The sequence below is a fragment of the Macrobrachium rosenbergii genome, chromosome 14, assembly GCF_040412425.1.
Source record: "Macrobrachium rosenbergii isolate ZJJX-2024 chromosome 14, ASM4041242v1, whole genome shotgun sequence".
In the NCBI taxonomy this organism is placed as follows: Eukaryota; Metazoa; Arthropoda; class Malacostraca; order Decapoda; family Palaemonidae; genus Macrobrachium; species Macrobrachium rosenbergii.
Window position 1 is genome coordinate 17756880 of NC_089754.1, and position 25377 is coordinate 17782256.

General features: G+C 38.1%; 2 protein-coding genes across 6 annotated transcripts in view; both read right to left on the minus strand.

The window, feature by feature from the left end:
* Window positions 1-4982, minus strand: part of LOC136845738 (PRKR-interacting protein 1 homolog) — a 55405-nt gene extending 50423 nt beyond the window's left edge. The window contains exon 1 of one of the 4 annotated variants that reach the window (XM_067115972.1): window positions 4886-4982. The gene's annotated coding sequence lies outside the window, so the exon portion shown is untranslated. Of the gene's footprint in view, window positions 1-2894; window positions 2989-4881 lie in introns of those variants that run through there. The other 3 variants (XM_067115973.1, XM_067115975.1, XM_067115974.1) reach the window with 3 other exon arrangements.
* Window positions 4983-8196: 3214 nt separating this feature from the next.
* The window catches only part of LOC136845740 (dentin sialophosphoprotein-like), a 61040-nt gene continuing 43859 nt past the window's right edge, over window positions 8197-25377 (minus strand). For both annotated transcript variants that reach the window (XM_067115976.1, XM_067115977.1), the window contains 3 exons: window positions 15330-16792; window positions 14350-15071; window positions 8197-8857 (listed from right to left, as the gene is read on the minus strand). In XM_067115976.1, the coding sequence (XP_066972077.1) occupies window positions 8639-8857; window positions 14350-15071; window positions 15330-16792 (2404 nt within the window). In that variant the 3' untranslated portion in view covers window positions 8197-8638. The remainder of the gene's footprint in view (window positions 8858-14349; window positions 15072-15329; window positions 16793-25377) is intronic.

The window sequence follows — 25377 nt, forward strand, 5'->3', positions numbered from 1 at the left end:
TATTGGAGAGTAAAGCGCTTCTGACGAGGTAGAGGGGAGGAAGAAGCTTCTCCGGCGGCTCGTCGAGGAACTGTCTTGCCCAGACACAAGACCCGTTCACCTGATCGAAGTACCCCCTCGGCTGGCGTGGACCACTGCGCCTGAAACCTTGGGTTCCTTTTTCGGACCCCAGAAGGATTCAGCGAGACAATCCACAGACGAAGCCGTGGTCCCTTCCCCGAGGTCATTGTGCCGACGAATCAGCGCTATAACCTCCGAAAAAGTCCTCTGTATTTCGAGGGTGTCCGCATCCTGAGGCAGAGGACCTTCAAGTCCTTCCAGGGTGCGGTCCTCCAGCCTCTCTCCCCGCAGGAGGGAGAACCTCGGCAGACCCCTGAGGATCTTCCTGAACTACGGGCATGGGACCTGAGGTCGGAGCCAAGGACAGGGACCCGAGACATGCCCCCATGCAGTTGAACTCTGAGGAGAGACACTCCCAAGAGTTCCTCTCTCCGACTCACGCCCTTTGGAGGAGACCGAGGAGGCCGAGGACAGGGAGGAAGATCGGGCGGCGCTCCCACTGCCCTTACTGGCGAACCAGTAGAGGCAGCAGGCGGCGGTCACCAACCAGCGGTGATGGCGGCCTCAGGTGAAACGTTCATCCCAGGTGAAAGCGGTCTCCCGGGGAAGCGGAAGCGGCTGCGAGCGAGCGGCGCGTCGCCTCCCCCTGAGCCAGTCTGGCGGCGTGGTAGTGACCTGGGACTGGGAGAGTCGAGCGTGGCTGGCCTGGCGCGAGCTTGCGCTGTCACCTCTGGGCGTGCAGACTGTTGGGCCGAGTATCTCGGAAAGACAGGCAGGACTTCTTTCCTGTTTCTCCATGCACTCGGCCCCTCGGGGCTGAAGCATTATCGGGGAACCTGACCTGGCACTGGATGGAGTGCCAGCTGGGAGAAAGAAGGGCACCCCTGCATGCGGCTCTTTCTCTCGTCCCCGCGCCCTGGTCTGTCGGCGAGAAATGTCCGTAACAGACTGGGGTATCCTAGTCCGCCGGAACCGGGTGCTCGAACAGCTTCATGACGCGAGAGTCCGGCGGTCGCTGGCCTTAGAAGCAGGAGGTTTCTTAGGCGCGGGGAGAAGTCTGCGACCTTGGTCTCCACACCCTTGGTTCCATGCTGGCCGGGAGGCGGAACAGCGATTCCCTGATCCGAGAAGATGGGAAGAACCAGCGAGAGAACCCACTGCCTTGTGTGGAAGGGCAGACCCTTAGAAATCTCAGTCTGAGGTTTCTTAGGGGAACAGACTTCTTCTTCTTCGACGCGAAGCCCCTTGGAAGGAAGAGGAAGAAGCAGCGGAGCGGCTGACGGCGATGAAGGCGAAGATGAAAACGGCAGCGGCACCTTCTAGACCTCTCTTCTTCTTCTTCTTCTTCACCATCTGCTTCAGGAAAGCAGTCAGATCACCAATCCAAGAAGCGAGCGGACTCAGGAACAACTTAGGAACAGGAACAGCGGGAGGGCCACAACAGCAGAAAGGTGCAACCGGGCGAGGCGAGCGGGCTCGGATAGCGGTGTATGGTGGCGAGGCAGCGTCGTAGGAACAGTGAAGTGAGCCGGGATGCAAAGCGCGCCCTCCCGCATACCCAGATCTGGTGCGGGCGGCGCCAAGTGGCTGGAAAGAACTGAGGCGGAAGGCGAAGGGCCGGGCTGGAGAACAGGCGAGGAACCGTATCCAAGGCCAGGCCATGTTCAGCAGCGGGGGGCGGCAACAGTCGCATGCAGTGCGATGACGTCACCATATGGAAGGGCCAGTGCGCGGTATGGTGCCAGAAAGCCAGGTGGCAGGGAACAGCGTGCTGGCTGTACTTAAACTTCCTACGCAACTCCTACATGGTCAACTTAGCCAAACTAGTAGAGGCTGTATGAATGTTCACAATCACTGCAGTGCACACACTGGGAGTTTTGACATACCAAGAACACCTGATGTCTGCTGTAAGACCAAGAGCATGCAGACCACAGAACCCAGCAGTGTCATGAAGCAGTGACATGTCCAAGTGGAAACCTCTCTCTGCATATGATTTGGGTAAACTGATTGATGCTCTGTGCATCTCAGCTCAAGTATGGCACCAGGAAGAGTTCTTCTTGTGTGTCTCCAGAAGAAATAGGGAGACACAGGGTCACAAACAAGCTCAGAAAATCCTCAGTCAACTCCTCCCAGCAAACATCCCACCCCTTGTGGGAGCAAGCGACCTGCATTGTAATGCAGCCACTCATACTCTCCCTGTCCATCAGCATCTCATTGATCACTTTTCTGGTAAAGGTCTACTATGAAAACAAGGTGCCAAATACCATATAGGGTTCATATAAAGTAGAGAGATAAAATCATAGCTCCAAACAACTAAGAAGCAGAGAGCAGCACAGATCTGTAATTTTGCCAAGGCCAAAGAAAAGCGTGGCTTTACCTCCAGTTAGCCTGACCACCACCTTTGTTACCAAAGTTCAATGATTCAATGACTTTTTCCAATTTATACTGAGGAATAGCCTCATAAAAGGCATTAGTTTGCATTTCTGCAGAAACAAAAGTTCAGTTCCAATTTAAACTGCCTAAATCTTTTTTTTTGTTGTTTCTAATGAAAATTCAATGGCATTTGTAGAACATTTCTTCCATTAGAAGTTCATTAGATTTCCAAAAATATCCTGGCACTTCATTCTGGCTTGAACTCTCATGATGTTTATAAAGAGTACAAATTACCTACCCTACGTCATAGAAAACAAAAGACTCTGCACAAGCACTAATACCTGCTTTATGCACAGCAGTGCTACTCCAAAAGCATCTAAGACCACACAAACAACATCCAAGAAGTTACATAACTTCCCTAAAACTACAGCATACTTGGAAAACATCTAATGCATTCATACTTAAATCAGAAAATAAGGTGCATTTTTACTTTATCACCAGGCCCCCATCACTTGCAGATGTTTAGCACCAGCCCCACAGGCATCAACATTGAAGCTTAAAAAAAAGAGTAAATATCTCAGCCATTGTAAATTTTCGATAGATTTTAGCCTGCTTTTCATATGAGCTTTTCAGTCGAGAAACATGCCAAGTGCCATTTTTAAAATATAATAAATTAAATTTAAAATACTTTGGCCCAGGATGGCACTTGGCATGTTTCTTGACTGAAAGGCTCCTATAAAGCCTGAGCACATCAAAGAAAATAGAAGGGTATTATTTCACTTTATTACCTTAATTCAATATTGGAGTTTATATGCTGTGCTCTTGTCTCCTTAACCTACTTCGGCCCAATACAAAAATCATACTAAAATCTATTGCAATATTACTATTTCCTAGATATTTACTTTTTGTTTATGTTTTAACTTCCATTCCCATAGGGCTGGAACTAAACATGGGAGTGATTGTGGTATTAAAGTATAAATTTAACAAATTAAGAATACAGTATAGCAAAAATCTCCAATATTGTATCAAGAACTGGTATAAAGTAAAAATATATTGACAATACTTAAATTATTATTCACTATTCCTTCATGATTCATTGGGAAAAAATATCAGTAAAACTAAAGACGTCTACTGAGGCCTGGTTCCCACCAGTCGCTGACTGGAATATTTTCCACCTTTAATTTATGTTTTTGTTTGTTTATATCTTTGGTCTATATTTTGATATTCACCATCTTTTGTTTATGCTTTTACGCTCATCCCTGAGGGGATGGTACTGAACATGGCACCTATTTGCATGTAAACTGGTGGTTACAAAACCAGGGGGTTGCAGTAGTAGTCTTCAGTTGTACTAGCCTGCTAAAAATTACAATATCAAGAACTGGTATAAATTAAAATATAGCAGAAATACATAAATTAGGATACTCTACTATTATCATCTGGGTAATAGTACACATCAGCTCTGCATGGACAATTACCTTGGAAATTGATTTTTCCTATACTTTTAGTGTTGATCATGAAGGAGGAAGTTTTATTTATTTATGGTCAATTATTGTTAACATCAATCTCTATCTGACATGGTTTGGGACCATTTGGGAATGTGGGGTTTTGGGTAGGGGAAATTGCTGGGAGAAAGACCGGACTGTCAGTTGTTATGGAATGGTTCCCCACATGCACAAGTTATTAAGGAGCCAAATGTTCAAGAAGGGATTGGCTAAGGAAACCTATTATAAAAGAAACTATACTGACCTAACCTAAACTAACTTAGTAGGCCATGTCACTTACCCCTTGGTGAAGGAACTCCACTTTTTACCAAAAGTTCCCCTATAACAACTGCACATGCGCGATAGCATTCCAGGATGACCAGCACACAAAAACATATTACAGGTTGATTACAGTCTAACGACAACAAAGAACGGTAAATTCTTGATAAGCAACCAAAATAGCCTACTATAGAAAAAGTCAATTTCCTAGGTAATGCCCCATGAGGAGTTGTGCTATAGTTCTAGGCTACCTTATCATCATTCGACAACTGGTACTTGGCGCAAGCTATGGAATTAGGCTGGATGTTGACAGCTAAGAGATAGGCTAGCCTAAGTGAACCTAGGTTATCATAGGTAAGACTAAACCTATATTAACCTTCGACATTATTGTCACTGGTGGCAGCGTTCAAGGGTGTAACACCAGCTAAGTCAAGTCTAAGCAAGGCCGGAATGCTACTTTTAGGCTAGGCTAGGTTACGTTAGGTTAGGGTAAATAATGCTAAAACTTTATGTTCCTCATTCTTTCACTCCTTTACGGTACTAGCCAAATCCTAGAGCTATAGGTTGGGCATGCATTACACTGCGCATTGTGCGTTTCCTAATAAATATGAAAGACTACTATTATACTCAGTTACATATTATGACACCCATTATACGCTGACAATTTTACGCGAGACGTAATTCTTACTTACGACAGTCTCTCCGCACTCAGTCCGAGATTGAGAAGACTACGTTTGTAAACAACGTTAACAGTAGTAGGGAGAGGACCATGACTTTGCAATGGCTCCCTGTCGTGTGATTCGCTTCCAAATTTTCACGTGTCTGAGTTTCAAATGCTAGTTTTTGTCTCATATTTTTATTCTCTATTATCCAATATCTCTTTCACCATTCTATTTTCACCTTTCAGTATCTTCTCTGCTAGGTTCTTAAAGTAAAAGAATGTTAACTGTTGAACAAAATTGAAACTACCTCTCACTCCAATGTAGGCAATGTTCTAAATTCTATTTCTTTATCATATAAAGGAAGTTTCATATGTTCACCTGTATATCTTTAACTGCAGGTTTTAGTTATTTAATCTAGCTCCGGCAATTAGAGCTAACATCTCCATGCTCGTTATAAAAAAAGAAAACTTTCCTCCTGATCAAATAGTTAATCTTTTGCTACAACCAGTATAGCTTTATCTTTTTTCTATAATTTACACAAGCCGTTGCTTCCAAATCGGTGCAGTGTTTCACATAAGTTCGTTGTTTCTGATGAATTTTATCTTTTTATACTTAAATCATCTTTATACTAAAATCTAGTCCTTAGTAAAAGATTAATACAAAACAATAAAGATTTAATCTATTTTCACATTCTATCTGTATAAACCTGTTTAGTATTCATTGCCTCATTTGTTCCCGAAAGTCGCATTCGTGTTTGCTTTAAAAATCTATTTATTTTTCACAAACGCTCTCCTTGTTTCTTATACCATCATGACGTCTCTCCTAAAGATTTTTTGCTCCTTTTAACATTACTTCCATTTTTTTCTATCTTAAAAACCTTATATTTTTATTTCTCGTTGGCAGGTTTCCTTTTCTTTGATATCATCTTTAATTTACTTTGTTTCCTGTTCTGTTCTCTCCTTCCTCTTTCTTTTCTCCATTAACTCAAGGTTGTTTCTTCGTCTTTTCCTTAAATAACTAACTCCTGAGTAGTCTTAATAATTTTTCCTTTAATATGATTCATTATTGCCTAACTCTACTATACAAGAGTGTTACGGCATAAGATAAACACCCCTGGCCGGACTATACGCAGGATTAAAATGAATTAGCCTGTTTTGTACTCCGGAAGTGTGCCCACGTGTGAGTTGACTTCCGAAACGAACTGAACAGCATGAGACAAAATGTCACTCTGGTTCATTTTTATGGCAACAAGGGAGTTACCTTTTGTTATTTACTGTCAGTGCAATCAAGTTGCAGACGAAATGTGAAATGAAAATGAACCATACACAGTATAAATACGTCATAGTATTGTTTGTTACCAAGTCTTATTTTCTTTTATTTTGGCGAAAAGAAACTCTGGACAATTAAATACAAATTTTCATGAGAAATACGTGAGGGTTATTATCTGGACTCCCAGGGAATATGGCCATGAACAGCCTAGACCACTTCATACCCTGGGGATAGGTATGACCTGCTACATGGGTTACCCTTTTACATAATAAGCTGTCTTACACAACTCCAACAAACTCCTGGTTTCTTATCTCATCTTTAATGTCTTTCTTCTCTTTCACTTAGTTGATATTTTGATATACAATATTTACCATAGTATCATATATAACACTTTCCCACATTATCTTTCCCTTGTGTTAGCAGCATAAATCCATATTCGTTCAATTTCACAATTTGTATTTGGTTTCTGGTACTTGAGGAGAGCGACTTATAAGGTAAAATTTCGTATCACTATTAAAGCTTTTGTTCCACTTAAATTTCGCATTATCTTTGCACCCAGTGTAAAGTTATTAACCTGTCTTTAACTGATATTATTCAGTGCTTGCAGTTGTATTATTTTTGAAGTAACATCAAGCAATCAACACCCCTTGCCCCGAACATTTCCCAGCTTTGAACACAGGCATCAGGTTCTTTTGTTTTTATTACATTTTCTCACTGTTGTGTCTTCTCTTTTTCCAGTGAGGTTGAACTTCTAGTGTTCACTATGTATAAAAAAAAAAATATTGAGATGAGATTTGCAAGACAGTTTTCTATCGTTAACTACGATAAAATTCACACAAAAATGCAAGTCCTTTATAAATGGCAACGTACAACCGGTAAAACAAGCGACCAAGACTAACTCAAAATTGAATTTAAGTCAAATAAATAAACACATACAACAAGAAAAAAAAAACTAGGGAAAAAATGCCGGAAGTCGCGGTGAAAGAAGTTTTGTTTATCTGATCCGCTGTTTAGATCTGAACGTTTTCCAAGTTGAAGAAATATGGTAAACACAGGATGTCCATAAACAGTAACGCTTGTCCATTTTTAGCTTTAAGGCAGCAACTATCGCTACTTGTAAGGATACTATATATAAAATATATATATTCTTTAAGTTTCTGTGATGCCGCCAGCTACAATGCATTTCGCATACATGTACATTACTTTTAGAGAACTGTGGTCATAAATTACTAAACGGAAATACGTTTATTTTTTCTTTCTTATCATAATTGTAATTATCTGTAATTCGCACACGGTCATTTGCAACAAAATAAAAATGCTATAGATTTACTGACCAATTTTTCAATAAACGAACAACGGAGAAAGCATAGGAGTATATAAACCAATAAAGTAATTAAATTAATCAAATTTTACAACAAACGAGGTATTCAAGAAATTTCAGGAAAAAAATGCAAAGAATCATGGCTCTTTAAAAGAGCATCATAGCATCCAATAAAACTTACGAACTAGACGACTATCCTACAGTTTCACTGTACTGTAATAGGAATGGTAATGTCAAGTGCCATGGCTGCTCAAAAGCATTTGCACCTTTAAACAAGGGAACGCAAACAACCAATTGGATGGACAATGCAGTATACCCTCCTTCCATTATGACTTGCCTAACAGAGACTTTCAATCCTTGGGCTATACCATAGCCAGCTAAAGTATCATGGTCCTCCTGAGTCTTGTGTTTGCGTTCCCTTGTTTAAGTCCCTGTACTTTCGTAGTAGGGTCTTTACCATACAAACAAAACTACACTCATTTGGTTTAAGTTGTAGTCAGTGGTTGTTTTTACTAGTTTTGCCAGTTCATTTATGGTACCACACAAAGAGGGAATCAAAAGTTTAGGGAGGTCGGGACCCCGACAGTTTTAACCAACAAGAACATTCGAAGACTACAGGAGACTGGTGCTTTTGCTTCCAACATATAATCACACTAACACAAAAATTCTCTATCACATTACAGTCTCTTAAGTTAGGAACTACACCAACAAGCCCTGAGCTTCGACTTGGAAAATTAAATAAAACAATATCTTTCAGAAAATAAATATATTTCTCCAATACAGATGAATTGCTACCTGGCAACTTCGTAAAAAGAAGGTAAGACTAATGAGAAGTTTAAATCGTAAAATGCAGATAAGAATATATGGTCTACAATCATAACCCATACCTGCTGTGCTCGTAGAATGCTATGGGACATTTCCGAGTCAAAACGTGGTAAATTAAAACAAGGAAACAAAGCTGGCCAGGCAATTAGGTAAATACTCACACGCCAGTGTCATCTTCATTGAAGTTCACGTTTTTCTTTTGGAATTAAAGCTTCGACCAATTCACATTCATTTCTAAAATTTGTTTTCATTAAAAGTCTGCTAACGATAAATATTTTGAGGATATTTGTTGAGACTAACAATGACTTAGAAGTACGTAACAAGAAATTGGTATGCATTAAGCACAGTCACTTTAAGCTATCTGATATCTACTTTAACTGCGCCAAACTAATTGCTCTAGCTTTAGGAGGAGGCGGTCTTGGAGGGGGCGTCTTCTTCGGCGACGTTAAGGACAGCGTGCTGTAGGACGTGGCGGAGCTCTTTCTCAAACTACTGCGGTCTAGGGAGCTGTAGGAATCACCTCGGAAGAGCGATGTCCGGCTCGGGAGGAGTGGTGTAGCGCATGCGCTCACGGTGCCTGAACTCCCCTAGAAAAAACAAATTAGGAAATACTATAAGTAACTTACTTGCACACACAAACACACAGATATATGAATTTTCATCACATCACTGTGACATATTGGGTTATTCACAAACATTAGGCTACACATTTCGTTTAATATCCAGTTCGCTCTACTTCAGGAATACCACCGAAGGGGAATTATAATTGATAAACGAGTCGGTACCTGGGAGAATCGAACGCCCGACTGTACATAGCGACGACTTTCAGTCGACGTCGTGTGTGTGTGTGTGTGTGCATATACGCGCATATTCACATTGCACCGTAATGCGCATATTGTAAATTTTACTCAGTTGTCCTTGACTCGGTATATGTGTGACAATTTAATGAGACAGCGTGAGATTGCAGCTTATAATTGCAGTTGTGTAAGTGGAAATATGTAGTTTTAACGGGAGAAATGGCTCGGAATTTCTTGAAACAAAATTTCCCAGTTAAAAATTACCTCAGTGAAATTTAAAACCTTCACCACTCGCAGTTTACAAGTCAATGACTGACTTTGCCTCATCATACTTACCTCTGACCAGTGTTGGTACTAACTCATTTCACTGGATATGATGACCATAATTATTTAATTAGGTTTCTTATAATCATTGCATTAAGTGTCTTACATTTCATTTAGCATCGCCTGAGCATAAGTCATGGTATACACAAAGTTAAGAACATATTAACGGTTTAACAAGATACTTCATGTCAAGTAAAAATTCTACAATTAATCTTATGAAATATATGTATATATTATATAATATATATATATTTATAAATATATATATTTGAAACATGTCGTGCAAAGCTTTTCATTGGTGTCCCAAGCCGTAATCTACAGTGAAATGAGAGAGAGAGAGAGAGAGAGAGAGAGAGAGAGAGAGAGAGAGAGAGAGAGAGAGAGAAGAAGGCAAATTAAATAATATCCGAGAGGACGGTCAATTGGGAAAGGAGAAGGAAGATAATGGAATACATATCATGGAATTACATGGAAAAGAGAAGTGTACGAGAGGAAAATAATAAAAAAAAAAACGGAAAAGCACTGGTGGCAGGAACACAGAAACTCGAAGAAGGTCCTAAAATATCATTAAAACACGTTGCTTAAAAAACTAAGTAATGTCGAGAAATATAGATAGATATTAAAGATAAACCATCCTCTTACTAAGCTTGAAGGATCGGAAGGTTTGGCCGGAATGGAGAAAACGAAGAGGAAGGAAGAATAACATTAGGGAAGACTAAAGAGGAGGAAAGGGAGAGAGGAAAATTGTGAAACTCACAATAAAGGCTGGGTTTGTTTGTGGACGTAACATAAACAGGATTTGAAATCTGATTTGCTCTCTTGGTGTGTGCCTCCTTGTTGCTTTATGTGTACACTTATATATTATACAAATATACTATTTATAAAAGACAGAGAAGAGACACTAAAACAAAAACAAAAAACTGATTTATGAAAATCGTTTCACCGTTACTCTGCCACGGTGAAAGATCAAAATTCATTTTATCCTAACAAAGACTGAACGAAAGGGCATAAAAGATTAAATGATGAAGAAGAAGAAGAAGAAGAAGAAGAAGAAGAAGAAGAAGAAGAAGAAGAAGAAGAAGGAAGGAAGGAAGGAAGGAAGGAAGGAAGAGAGAGAGAGAGAGAGAGAGAGAGAGAGAGAGAGAGAGAGAGAGAGAGAGAATTCACAGAAATGTGCATTTAGAAATCAAAAGAGTAAAACGTAATTTCTAAAATAAGATGTAACACAGGAAAAATGTATTTGTTTAACTAGGCACATTTTGGGGTTGCATTAACAAGTAATTATTCCCACCACCTGTGTGTATAAGAAAGTACATAGTATCTTTTACAGCCAACAACTAATTTCTAAAAAGTGCATGGTTATAAGCTGTGCATCTGTGCGTTCCCTGACCCCATATAAAAATAGTTAATCTGTCTCAGCAGCTTCTAGCGTTATGTTTTCATCCACATCCAGCAATCACACTTCATTTCCATAGAGAAGAGTGAGTTCAACATCCTTTCACACGTTCCAACTTTAGCTTCCTTAGATATTCTTCTTCTCTTCCAAATCGTTTGTGGAGCTTCTGCCACCTCTCTTGTTTCATTTAATCGCTCTCATCCTACCATTTCCCACCAACATTCACTGTTCCAACTTCATGTGCTCCCTATAACCTCATAATCGTTCTTTGATTAAAGTTCACATTGATGTTTTGCTTACTAACACTCTAAAACTCTTTCACCAGTCCATGTAGAATCTCCTTCCTACCAACAGTTAGCAATGTATAATTAGCCATCCCCCCCAAAAAAAAAATCATTCCAATCACAGCTCTCCCTTTATTCTGCAAACTGATCATACATATTTCTCTCCGGCTCCATAATTCATTCGGTTCATACAAAGAAAAAAATACCCATGCCCACCCCTTGTTTGATACCCCCTGTATTTAAAAAAAATACTCTTCTTTTTGCTCTGCATATTCTTTGAAATTACATACACACACGATATATATATATATATATATATATATATATATATATATATATATATATATATATATATATATATATATATATATATATATATATATATATATATATATATCAAGTAGGGTGAGTCTCGACTCAGGATACAATCTCGAAGGCGAAGGAAAGGGCACCATTATTACAATACGTTTATTATGCCGACGTTTCACGACAATTGCTACAGTCGCATTTTCAAGGCTGCAATGATTTAAAAAATTTCTTACAAAAAAATCACATTAAAACATCGATATATAAATTATAAGACAAATAAAAACGGGGGGAATAGGCACAGGACATACCTAAACCGTAGCAGTAACAAGACTAAAACAAAAGAACACAGGAAGAGCAAGAAAGGACGAGAGAAGAAAAGCATAAACAAAAGGTTAAGCAATGAACAATTGAACAGAGGTTGTTTGAGTATTTAGTGTTGGGACCGTCTTCTTTATAATAATAGATTCTAATATATTTAGGTCATTTTCATTTTGGGCTTGTCCTATTATAGAAAAATCTTTATAATTAATATCAGTTTTTCACATTTTTACATGATTTCTTTTATTTGAGTGGTCTGGATTAGACAGTTTACATCCAGTTCAGTAGCATACACCCTTATGAGAATCTATGCGAATCCGTAGTAGCCTCCTCGTGCATCCGACGTAAATCCCACGATCACATCCTGGGCAAACATATTTATAAAGGATGTTCGAAGACAGGAGATGGCTAAGACGATCCTTGAATTTAAATATCAATCCGATAGTGCGTGGATTCGTGGTTATCAGTTTCAGGACTTACGTCGGATGCACGAGGAGGCTACTACAGATTCGCATAGATTCTCATAAGGGTGTAAGCTACAGAGCTGGATGTAAACTGTCTAATCCAGACCACTCAAATATAAGAAATCATGTAAAAATGTGCAAAACTGATATTAATTATAAAGATTTTTCTATAATAGGACAAGCCCATAATGAAAATGACCTCAATATGTTAGAATCTATTATTATAAAGAAGACGGTCCCAACACTAAATACTCAAACAACCTCTGTTCATTTGTTCATTGCTTAACCTTTTGTTTATGCTTTTCTTCTCTCGTCCTTTCTTGCTCTTCCTGTGTTCTTTTGTTTTAGTCTTGTTACTGCTATGGTTTAGGTGCGTCCTGTGCCCCTTCCCCCCGTTTTTATTTGTCTTATAATTTATATATCGATGTTTTAATGTGATTTTTGTAAGAAGTTTTTTAATCATTGCAGCCTTGAAAATGCGACTATAGCAATTGTCGTGAAACGTCGGCATAATAAACGTATTGTAATAATGGTGCCCTTTCCCTTCGCCTTCGAGATTATATATATATACATATATATATATATATATATATATATATATATATATATATATATATATATATATATATATATATATATATATATATATATATATATATATATATACATATACACACATATATATATATATATACATATATATACATATAGACATAAAGTTGCTGTCTGTTAGCTAAATGCAACAAGCAGGTGTAAGTAATTATAAATGAAAGGAAGCGGATGCCACTGCACTGCTCTGTATGTGTTGTCAGAAGTAAACAACGCTAGTCGCGTGACTAACCATAAACTTGAGTTTTACCAAGCCAGCTTTCCTAAGAGGAAGAAACCACTTTGACACAACGGCAGGGCTTATCTCATTCTTTCTCCAAGAAATGGACGTACATTTTTACAAGGCGTGACACCCTTAGGAATGACTAATTTGGCTTGCTTTTAGGAATGGTTTTTTACAGAGAAATCCAAACTCAAATCTTCTTGAAGATTTATCAGCAATCATAAGTGGTCCGGGGTTGTGACTTTCAAGAATCTATTGTTACTAAACTTTCCATGGGAAAGCTGTCATTGTATCTGCAATTATTTTTAAAAAATTGATGCATGGTTTTAAAATGGCATAAAGCTCAGCAAAAGAAACCTTGTTTCGACACAGTTCTTCCAATTCTTCTGTCCAATAATGCCATCTTTATGCTAAACTAATTACTTGGTATCAACCAAGGAAAAATTATCCCCTCGTTTTTCAGTGTTATCATATGTGAAAATATTCTCCAAAATCAGTAATACATATCAGCAGTCGATAAAAATGCAATAAACAGCAATTGACTAAATCGCTAATGCTATACATCGTCAAGCAAACAACTGACTTGTCCATTTCCTTTCTGCTATTGCAAGCCAAAATCTTTAGACAGTACTATGAAAGAATCCATGAAATGTGCTAGACAATCGTCTTGATAATAAATCAACTGTTGTAAACTTGGGAGATTATTTTTTAACCAAACTGTTAAGCATATGAAAGTTACTTGTCCATTTCCTTTCTGCTATTGCAAGCCAAAATCTTTAGACGCTACTATGAAAGAATCCATGAAATGTGCTAGACAATCGTCTTAATAATAAATCAACTATTGTAAACTTGAGAGGTTATTTTTTAACCAAACTGTTAAGCATATGACAGTTACTTTGTCCATTTCCTTTCTGCTATTGCAAACCAAAATCTTTACACAGTACTGTGAAAGAATCCCTAAATGTGCTAGACAATCGCCTTGATAATAAATCAACTATTGTAAGCTTGGGAGATTATTTTTTAACCAAACTGTTAAGCATATGACAGTTACCCATCGCCATTAGCAAACTGAAATAAAATCCCTGCTGCCTAAAATCTTAGCTCTACTTTATCAATATATTTCAAAATAATGAATATAAAGTTTGCATACCTTATTGTTGTTCACTGACAGAGCGTTTAAGTGTATAAAAACTCAATATCATAAAGCGTAACTACTGTACTCTTTAAGAGCTGAGCTACATAGCTATAAGTAAACGTTGAAGCAAATCAGACAGGGAATGGAAAAACAAAAGGAAAGATGAGGAAAAATAAATGCCTATGATGAAGGGATGGAACAATGGAATGCAAATAATTACGTAGCCCGGTGGTAGAGGTGCCTGCCGCTTCTTTTTACTGGAAAGAATCCGTCCCGAACTTGGTAACGAAGCTCTCATGCCTTCCCTCCGGAATGGTGAGGAGTCGGGTGTTACAAATGTTTGTTGATAAAGAGATCCTCTGGGCGTCATTGCTCTTTCTTCATCTTTCTCATCAAAGGGATTTCTTGATATATCTCTATTTGTAGTCTTGGGGGCCTCGTTTTCTTCGTTTTCTTCATCCTCTTCATCAAATGGGTTATATCCTGCTGGAGGTAATACTCGTTTCCTTTCTTCATTATTTGGTTTCACTGTTTCTTCAACTTCATCGTCATCACTGTCAAATGGGTTCAGTGGATCTTTAGATGACTTATAAGATTGTGTATCTGCTTTGGGCTCATCTTTGGTACTGCTTGCTTCCTCGTCATCATCACTTTCAAATGGATTCAGTGACTTGCTGCCAGATGAGGTATCTATTGTGCTATCTGTTGAGGCCATTTTGGCGGTTGAACTGTCTCCATTTGATGAACAGACAGCACTAGCTCGTGCCGAACTGAAGTCTGAGGTTTCACTTGTTTTACAGGGTACAGTAGATGACCTTTTTCGTATTGGTGGCTTGTCAGGAGACACAGAAGGTGCTGGAGGCCTTGCAGGAGGAGCATTACAGGAACTGCTTCTCTGGTCTTTGCAGTCGGGAGTAGTACTGCCAGATATGCTTGAAGAACCTGCGAATGTGATCAAACAATTCAATACTAGTTCAAAGAAAAAGTATCAAGTATGAATTTACTTTAAATTCTACTTCTAATTCAGCAATAACAAAAGTAAAATGACAACAACAAAGATAAAAACAACATAAATATGATCAACTCGGAACATAGTTTTTTCTCTCTCTCTCTCTCTCTCTCTCTCTCTCTCTCTCTCTCTCTCTCTCTCTCTCTCTCTCTCTCTCTCTCGTTAAATGTTTGAGCTACAATAATGCTTACTGGATTTAGAGCCTAGGGTGTAGAATGTGCGAGCTGCAGGTACAGGATGAGGCTTCTTCTTACGACGTGGGACAAGAGGCGATGAGGGTAGTGACGACCCTCTACCTTCTTTATAAGATTCCTCGTAACTCTCATCGAAACTGCTATTATCATCTGTTTGCCTATCACTATTATACACACAAGTACGTGGTGCCGGCATGCTTATCTTTCTCTCTGGTACAGGACTGTCCAGATTTTCTCTCGCTACTTTATTTGAGTCTATTTTGCATTCACTGGCAGACTCACTGTCATTCTCGTAAGACGACTGACTCTCCACTTCTTGTATAGTCAACTTGGTATCATATGGGCCGCCATCTAGGGGAGACTCTATTTTAGGCTCTGTCTCAGTAAGACCATTGACTGTTTTACTTGGTGATCCGTCGTTATTGTTTTTCTGTATGATTTCACCCTCAGTTTCAGCCACACTGTCTACAGTGCTACCAAGGAATGTTTTGTCCAAAAGAGCCAGCATCTCATCTTTGAATGTCACTCCATTCTCCACTTTCATTTCTTCTGATGCAAAGCTGTTGTTTGAGGGAGAAGAATCTGCATCTTTAGGTTTCATTTCATCTTCGTCTAACTGAGGATTCGAACTAGTTATTAACTCGCCATTACCGTTGCTTTTACAGGATGATGTTGTGAGATCCTCTTCATCAACATCTTCGTTTACTGTGTCATCTTGTGGTGTGCTTGTTTCTTTAGGAATGCTTTCATGATTATCTTTAGAATCCTCTGAAAAACTGTCTCTTTCCTCTGAAACAATTTCTTTAAATTCACCATTCACAGAAAGTTCGGGTGAATGTATGTCTCCATTATCTTCCGACTCAACACTCTGGTTTGGTCTACTTTCTAAGGATTCTGAACCATTACTGTAAGGTTCAGCAATCAAATGATTGATATTTTGATCATCACATGATATGGATGACTCACTTTCTTTCACTTCTTCAACGGGGCTTACTGACTTATCGAGGGACAAATCCTCGCTACTTAGACCGTGCTCCCCTGAGGGGGGAGATTCGCTACTTAGACCGTGCTCCCCTGAGGGGGGAGATGGCATCTCTTGACAATTCGAAGAAGCTGAGAGTTCATCCGTAATCACGTGATTCTCCTCCGTAGTTGTTTCGTGTGTTTCAGACGATGCCTGAAAGGAGTCAGGGGTGAGATCACCTTCACTTTTTTCAGATCCTAATTTAACATCAGTATTGTTCTCACAGGTTTCTGTATTCAGCTCATCCCCTAAGATTTCTGTTGGTTCATCGTCATCGATGAACGAGAAATCGTCCGATGCTAAAGGTGCACGATCCTTGAAATCAATGGGAAGTGGAATGAAACTTCCTGAAGGAAATGCACCAGACGCTCTCAGATCTTCTGCAGTATCTTCGTTCGTTGGTTTGGTAGCCTCTGGAGGGTGTTCTGAAATACGGCTGCAAAAGAAAAAATGACATTAGTTGAATTCAACTGAAACTTTCAGAAGTTTAATTAAAATAAATACTGTAATTCGTTTCCTTAGTACTTAAAGAAAATCATAAGATACACACACACACACATATACACACACACACACACACACACATAAGTTTGTTTTGTCACTTACACGCGTGACTTTTTTATGCTCTCAAATATATAGCCATAAATATCACTTAATATCGAATGCACTACACCTTGGGAATAACTCACACCCAAACAGAACTATAACTGATAAAAGTGTATCTGCCCATATTCTTGAATAGCCTCTTGAAGTCTTCAAGTCGTTAACTTTATGCATTTGTTATTTTGCAAGCCTACAGTGTTTTCACCTCCAGCACATCTAGTAATAACAGTTTATTCCCACAGATATTTAATTTACAACTCTTTCATAACCTAAGAAGTGCATCATTTTGCACTTAGCTTCCATTTACTGCTCCTATAAATAAATGCTTCATTTCCTCGTTCCTCTGTACTAGGGATCAAATCTCTTTCAAAATTAGATACGCTCAAATAACTATGCGAGTCCATTGCTTTATGTTTCCCCATTCTTCTTGCATTCATATACTACACAAAATATCTATAAAATATAGTACAGTAACCCCAGTCTTTTCATATAAATACAATCAAACTCTTTTTCTGGTTACTACAATTTTTTGCCATGCCCCAAGTAAACCTAATATGATTCATAATGATAAACACTAAATTTTCCACCTACCAATATACAGTATTCAACTATAAAATGTACAATATACTCTGATATGAAATGCATATACTTTTCCCATATCACTAGTTCTTAACCCGACATTCACAGCTATCTTATCACATGCAAGCATTTCCATACGCTCCTTGCATAATTGATTTATGTCACTCTTGGCCTAAAGAACATTTTCACAGGCAGGTCACTTTGTCCTTTTATAATCATACAGTCTTTAATCACCACATAGAAATAAACACACAACAAGAATTTACTGTAGTTCTTTATGATTATCTAAACAGCTTTCTCCTGAAAATGAGATTATTTACACTTGTCCTTTTGGGCGCACTCTCTTCGAATAAAATATCTGCCAATTTCCCAGTTCGGTTAGTAATTCCTTAATGCTCACTTCCGTACCAGATCACTTCACCAGTAATTATATCAATTCTGCTAGTAAACATTTCTTTCTGAGTGTCATACGCCATTCACAATCATTTTTCCGGTTATTATGATCAACACCCATTCTATCTATTCTTGAACCAGTAAACATCTATTTCCTGTCAGGTACATTCTATAAACAATGCACAGTCCTACAAACATACCTAGCCAGTAGTGTGGGTTTGGGGTTATAACGGCTCTGCCAAAAATATGGTCAACACCGCGCCAATACTGCGATCAAATATATGATTATATTCTGCAATTCATCATGGTGACAGAAACTTATTGCAAAATTAAAAGTACTTGTTATATTTTTATTAACAGTGCAAGCAGAATAGGAGAAACTATGTACAAGTTATTTTCGTTTCTGACGAATGAATCAAATTTTCTGTATCGATTTAGGAAAGAATGTATGGGGTTAAATATCCTGGAAAAAAGAATTGCACTAATATCCCGGAAGAAGGCTAAAACACGCAAAACATCATGGAGGAAGGGGAAAAAAGAGTCCTACAAAAATAATGGCACCACTTCGCACCCACTGGGAGCCGGCGCCACGAACTACGTATACATTGACCTGTCTGTTTGCCGGAGGATAAATAATTATCTTCCAAGAACCATCTTGAATAAGCATAGACCCATCTACATCCTAAAAAGCATCAGTTCTATCCTTCCTTTCAATGAACGATCTTTTCTTTTCCTGTTCTCTTTAAATCTTCCAAGATCAACATCATTTCCCCTTCTTTCCTTTTTCTTTTCCTTTTGCATCATATTTGCTTTCTATCAGTTACACTGTCTCAGTCGCCGTACTTTAGTCGCCATTTGGATAAATTAGTCATGCTACATTTCTTCTCTTTCACCAAATCCCTTACAAATATATATATATGTGTGTGTGTGTGTGTGTGTGTTTGTGCGTGTGTAACTGAATCACGAAAATATGGAACGTGATGAATATATAAATAAAGATAAAATCCACGAAGGAAACGGAAACACTGGAGGCTGCTAAGTAAAGGACGACAGACATTCGAAAGGCCTTGCAGCCCTCCAGTGCTTCCATTTCCTTCGTGGATTTTATCTTTATTTATATATAGTTTATATATATATATAGTTTATATATAAATATATATATATATATATATATATATATATATATATATATATATATATATATATTTTATACTGTATATATACATATACATATATAATTACAGATAAAATCCATGAAGGAAAGGGAAACCCTGGAGTGCTGCGAGGCCTTTCGACTGTCTGTCGTCTTTTACTTAGCAGCACTGGAAGGTATCTAGCGGAGATATTTATTCAGGAAAAGTTAAAAGCTTTCTAGGACTGCGGATACTTGACAATGAGGACTGTTAGTCCTAGAAAGCTTGTAACTTTTTCTGATTAATTCTCCGCTAGATACCATCCAGTTTGAATGAGGTCCTATCAGTAACTGTATTAATGCACAGAACAATTGTGTAAGTGATAAAGTTAATATATATATATATATATATATATATATATATATATATATATATATATGTGTGTGTGTGTGTGTGTGTGTGTGTGTGTGTGTATACACAGTATATATATATATATAATATACACACACACCTGACAACCCTCTTCCCTACCTTTTTGAATGAATGTCGAAAGGCCACTATATTTATATATGAAACGAGAAGCTAACTGACCACCATGAGCTTCGGCTCAAAGAATATATGAATAATACATTATTCACTAATCAGGGGAATGTTCATGAAATTATAACACGGACCATTTTTAGCAGCAAATTGCCACCACTGAAAATGACCACCATTTTTTAATGGTAAACAACTTTTTCTTAACAGCGTACGCAAGACCCTCACTGATAGACCCCCTGTCTGTACTATCACGGACTCTGTTGCGGTGTCATGTCTCTGCGCTTTTTTGTTAAAAAAAAAGAAAAAGAAAGTAACAAGTAAGTACTGTGTACATCCCACAGTTACTTATTCAAAGGCTTCTACGTGAAATGTTTTATGCAAATTTGAACTCAAAAGCGTCTTGCTTCATTCACTGGCACAACTTGTGGTGTAGAGAGAGAGAGAGAGAGAGAGAGAGAGAGAGAGAGAGAGAGAGAATCGTAATCATTCTATAATAAGCCTCGTAAATAGGTATGAAAGTATAACCAGTTTTTTCTTATAAGAGAATTTAACTCTTCGAAGATAAAATTACCTCATTCAAGCTGATTGCTTTCACATTTAATGAAGCGTTATTTAAAAAAAAAAAGTGTGATCATCTCCAACAGAGTGCCCATCAGTTATATATAACTATTACAAAAGCAATTCCTATGTTTTCATTATTTCTCAAAGTTTTTCACTGTCTCCATTTTCTTCTAACCTTGTTTGAATGACTGATCTGTGAGACTCACAGAGGCATTTTTGCAAATAAGGAAAATAAGAAAAATGTACAGGTATCGCCCGTAAGTTAATCCTTTAATGAGATATCTGGAAAAATTATGGAATTTAGAATATTACTCTTTTACAAGGTTCGGTCAGAGTGGCTGTCGGACATTTGAATATTACAGGGATCAGGAAAAATGGAAGCACGAAAACAGTTCTTTATCTTCGTAGAAGTGGGATAGTTACTATTTTATCTATCATAAGGTTTACAGTTCGATCATGATTTCTGTAAAAAATAAAAATGTAAATGTGACCGTTATATCTACCGAAAAAAAATGCAAGAGCCTACATGGAATACTTGGGAATGAACGTCTTACTGTAATTTGTCACCATCACACTTCAGCAGCAAGGGATTAAGGATTGAATTGAATGTAAATTTATAATTTAGGCCAAAGGCTAAGCACTAAGACCTGTGAGGTCATTCAGCGCTGAAACGGAAATTGACAGTAAAAGGTTTGAAAGGTGCAACAGGAGGAAAGCCCCGCAGTTGCACAATGAATCAATTGTTCGGAGAGGGTGGAAAATAAGATGGAAGAAAGAGAATGAGAGGAGGTACAGTAAAAGGAACGAAAGTGGTTGCAGCTATGGGCCGAAGGGACGCTGCAAAGAACCTTAAGTAATGCCTACAGTGCCACCGCATGGGGTGCACTGACGGCGCTACCCATGTACCGGGGAGCAAGGGATTAATGACGACTCTAATACTCATTGTTTGCCTCATAAACAATTTTCACACTTGGGAAGATAATTTTCACTATCGTGACCACTAAAATCTGATGCCAGATTTTGCCTTTGTGACTGACTGCTGACCACTAAAAGTGGCTCGTATGCGGCCTCCCACTAGAACTGTATAGTGGCAGACCACACTGGCGTGACCGATAAAATGACCTGGTCACCAATTTTTTTTGTGGTCGACCACAAAAAGTGGCTGGTATACGGCCTTCCATATAAACCTATGTATTCTATTTATAACTGTAATTGAGTGGTCATCACTTTTTTTGTGGTCGACTAGAGAAAAAATTCCCTTGGATGTAATTCCCACTCTCTTTTTATTTCTTCTCCGTTTTTCTTCTTTTCTTCGGGGCTCGGCAATGGTAAAAAAGGGGATAAAATCCCAGCATCCTGGCAAATTTTCGGCAGCCATTTTGACCAGAACTTGTAAATTAGCAATATTTTGAATTCTGTTCTTTTTCTTCCAGAGATCTCATTCAAACTCCGAGTTGCAGTTTCTTCCAGAGATCTCATTCAAACTCCAAGTTGCAGATTCCAGCTGATGCCTCACAAAGCCTTTGCAGTGGGTTTTTAATATTTCTTATGTAATTTCTCTTTTTAGCTGTGTTTGAAAAATGCCACCCACCAGGCTTGCATATGAATCGTTTAATCAAGAATGAGAAGAAAAATAATTGTGAAGCTGAAGAGCTTTTGAGAAATAAATAAAATTTTGGAATGGGGACTCGGAGAACACAAAACAAACCACAGATGGGAAATGACTTTCTATAATAATATTAAGTGTTTTTGTAATAAGTATATTACAAAAATTATGTTTTTGTAATAGTACTGTGTTGGAGATCACAGAACCTACTTTTCAATAAGTTTTCTTTAAAAATTAATCTATAAATGAAGTTTTTGAAAAATTTATGTTTAAAGTAAACATGTACGTGGTTATCTTGAATGAGGTCATGATGTAAGGAGGTTGTTAATGAGGAGTTGCACTGGTTATGGATGTAGGATAATTCATAAAAAATTATGCAGTTTATAGAATGAAGTAGTAATGTGTGTTTTTCTTTCTTTAGAAGAGTTAAGTTCCCTTAAATGAATTGGTTTAAACCGACTTATGAGGTTGTGCCAGTGAATGAGGTAGAAGCCTTTTGATTTCTTCAAAACTGAATAAAGCGTTCCACGCGTAAGTCTTTGACTAACTTTGGGATGAACCCAGTTCTCTTTTTAAATGTCTGTTCTTTCTATGTAATCACAAAACAGACACGTGCAGCCTCCATATAATCCACGATAACACCGAGAAGCGGTCCATGAGTGGCAGGGGTTCGTGTGGGGTCAAGCTAGTCAAAACCTACCCAGTCTATCACAAATAAAGATGACCCAGGCCACAGCAACCTCAGAAAGCAGAGGCTTCGTCATACCGTCACATCACTATTGAATGTTATAGGATTTTAGTCCTGTGTAGCCTTCTAAGTCCAATACAAAGTATCCCTGGCCAGGACGAGAATATCTGACACCTGGCGCAGTTATCTAAAACCTACTTCATCGATAATTAAAGTAATACGAGATGGGAAACCTTACACTGCGAACATGTGCGTATCTTCTACGGAGAGATTGCAGTTTTCCGGTTCGTTCCCTCCGCATCAAACCTTTATTCTAATGTTCACGTGCTAACGACGATTCAGTTACTGTACAACTTATGAAAGTGAAAGGTTTTTTCTAAATTGTTTCCGGGAGGGCAAAAGATCTACTTCAGTCACTTGAGAGAGGACGAGAAACAGAATACGTTACAGAATTGAGAAACAGAATGTGTTGCAGATTTGTTACATTCGATTGAGACAACTACTTCTTGATAAAGGACTTATACATCTTGAGAAAAGACTTACAGGTCTCCGTCACTACACAATGTGGTATTTCATAAACGACTAAAGATTTGATAGCATTCAGTCATTGTTCATATACAAGTACGTCCATATCATGAATGAAATAATTAATAATCTTTTCTTCAACGAACAGCAACATTTAAATATGAAGCTGAAAACACACAGAAAATTAAGATAAAAAATATCACAACTACTCTAAGATTTATCATTATTTACATTACTGTAAATACTGTGCACATTTGGGTAAACGACGAGGACATTCAGCGTAGTAAAATATCTATTCATGCGTGATCAGCACAATTCTAACAGTAATATGAAACCTTTTGGCTACTCCGCTGTAGAAAGAAATGACACAAATTGAAGTCTGTTTGACTTTCAGCATCGTTATAAAATGCAGCATAATTTATCGTACTATAAACCCGCTCAATGATTGCTAGTACTGTACAGGCTGCTCTAACAATCAGTGTCTTTGAAATCATTGGAATACAACGCTCATTTCAAGGCTCAATCCAATACTCTTCCCTCTCTCTCTCTCTCTCTCTCTCTTCACTTTATAAGAGGATAGTAGTTCAGAATTAACGTTGTTGCATAATGTAAACTTCTATAATGTAAGTTTCTCAATAAAATCAAAACTGAATTCTTCAGAAGGACCATTACAAGATTATTATTACGGGACTTTCCCCTTGAAATTCTATCAGGTTTTTTTAATTGACTTTGCGGTTAAAATTGTGGGATCCATGTAATAACAAATTATCAGTTTTACAGCAAGTAAATTGTGACTATTCAGTACTGAAGCATTCAAGAAGAGTTTGTAAATAGGCATTGACTACTCAAAGGGTATATTTACTTTGTGTGTCAAGAACAGTTTACTAAACGAGGCTACAGAAAAAATTACACATGGAAAGGAGAGAGAGGAAGCGTAAGGAACGTTGGGAGGAGAAAGATTACAAAGAGACGAGAGGTCAAAACAATTAAGACTTTTCATGATGAGAAAGTCGACGATCAAAGAAAATACAAAAAAAATAAAGAGAAATGACAGTAAATTAGTGAAAAATTATTGACATTGATATCAGTATTTTGCTGTTCTACTGTTTTCATAATTAGGCAGAGAGTTTTCTGTTACACATTTCCTTGAAAATAAAAAGTTAATAATGGCTCCAGATATTTTACAACGATTTTTTAAAATAATGAGAATAAGTCATATCTTTTTAAAATAAAATCCATGTATTTCTAGATTTATCAAATATACCCAGAGAACTAGATGCAACGATCTCGGAAGTACTTTAAAATCTAAAAAGAAACCTGTGAACAATCTGCTGAACAGATGATACCTTAACTTGCAATACAGACATTTAAACAAGTGACTGCATTCAGAGAGTTCAGGGATACTACCGGAGGTACCGCAGTATCATCAGTCATGTTTATATATTAATCTATATTTAAGTCTTTTGGCGCTCATTTTTCTTTACAGGTAAGGCAGCGGCACAATTACATAATTATGTGCTTTTAAAACGACTCGCTTTCAGTCGGATATTTTACACCTTCTAGCTAAAATAAATAAATGAATAAATACCATTATTAATGAATATGAATGAACATGGAAATATGTATAAACTTTTAAGGTGCTGCTGAACTGATTTACTGAAAAATGTCTGTGTTAATATTCAGTTGATCCAATATTTTAAAGTGGCTGAAACACATACAATTACCCTGACAAATTTCAGCCAAAATCGTTATGAGCACCCACAGAATACATTAAAGTGGTTTCATGTGCATATCTTTGTCGACAAACTATGCGCCAAGTAGTCAATACTTATGGCGAAAATAAGGCGACTGGACAGGTACCAACGTTTTCTATGTGACTGTAAGCCCTAGAAAAATTATTTATCCCTAGCCACAGAGAGAGAGAGAGAGAGAGAGAGAGAGAGAGAGAGAGAGAGAGAGAGAGAGAGAGAGAGAGAGAGAGAGGAGTCTGTAAGCCTTAGAAAAATGATTTTTAAAGGAGAGAGAGAGAGAGAGAGAGAGAGAGAGAGAGAGAGAGAGAGAGAGAGAGAGAGAGAGAGCTGTAAGCCTTAGAAAAATGATTTACCCCCAGCTAGAGAGAGAGAGAGAGAGAGAGAGAGAGAGAGAGTCTGAGAAGAAAGCCTTAGAAAAATTATTTACCCCAGCTAGAGAGAGAGAGAGAGAGACTCTGAAAGCTTAGAAAAATTATTTACCCCCAGCTAGAGAGAGAGAGAGAGAGAGAGAGAGAGAGAGAGAGAGAGAGAGAGAGTCTGAAAGCTTAGAAAAATGATTTACCCCAGCAGAGAGAGAGAGAGAGAGAGAGAGAGAGAGAGAGAGAGAGAGAGTGTACATCAGGTCCAAATACAACTAGGAAA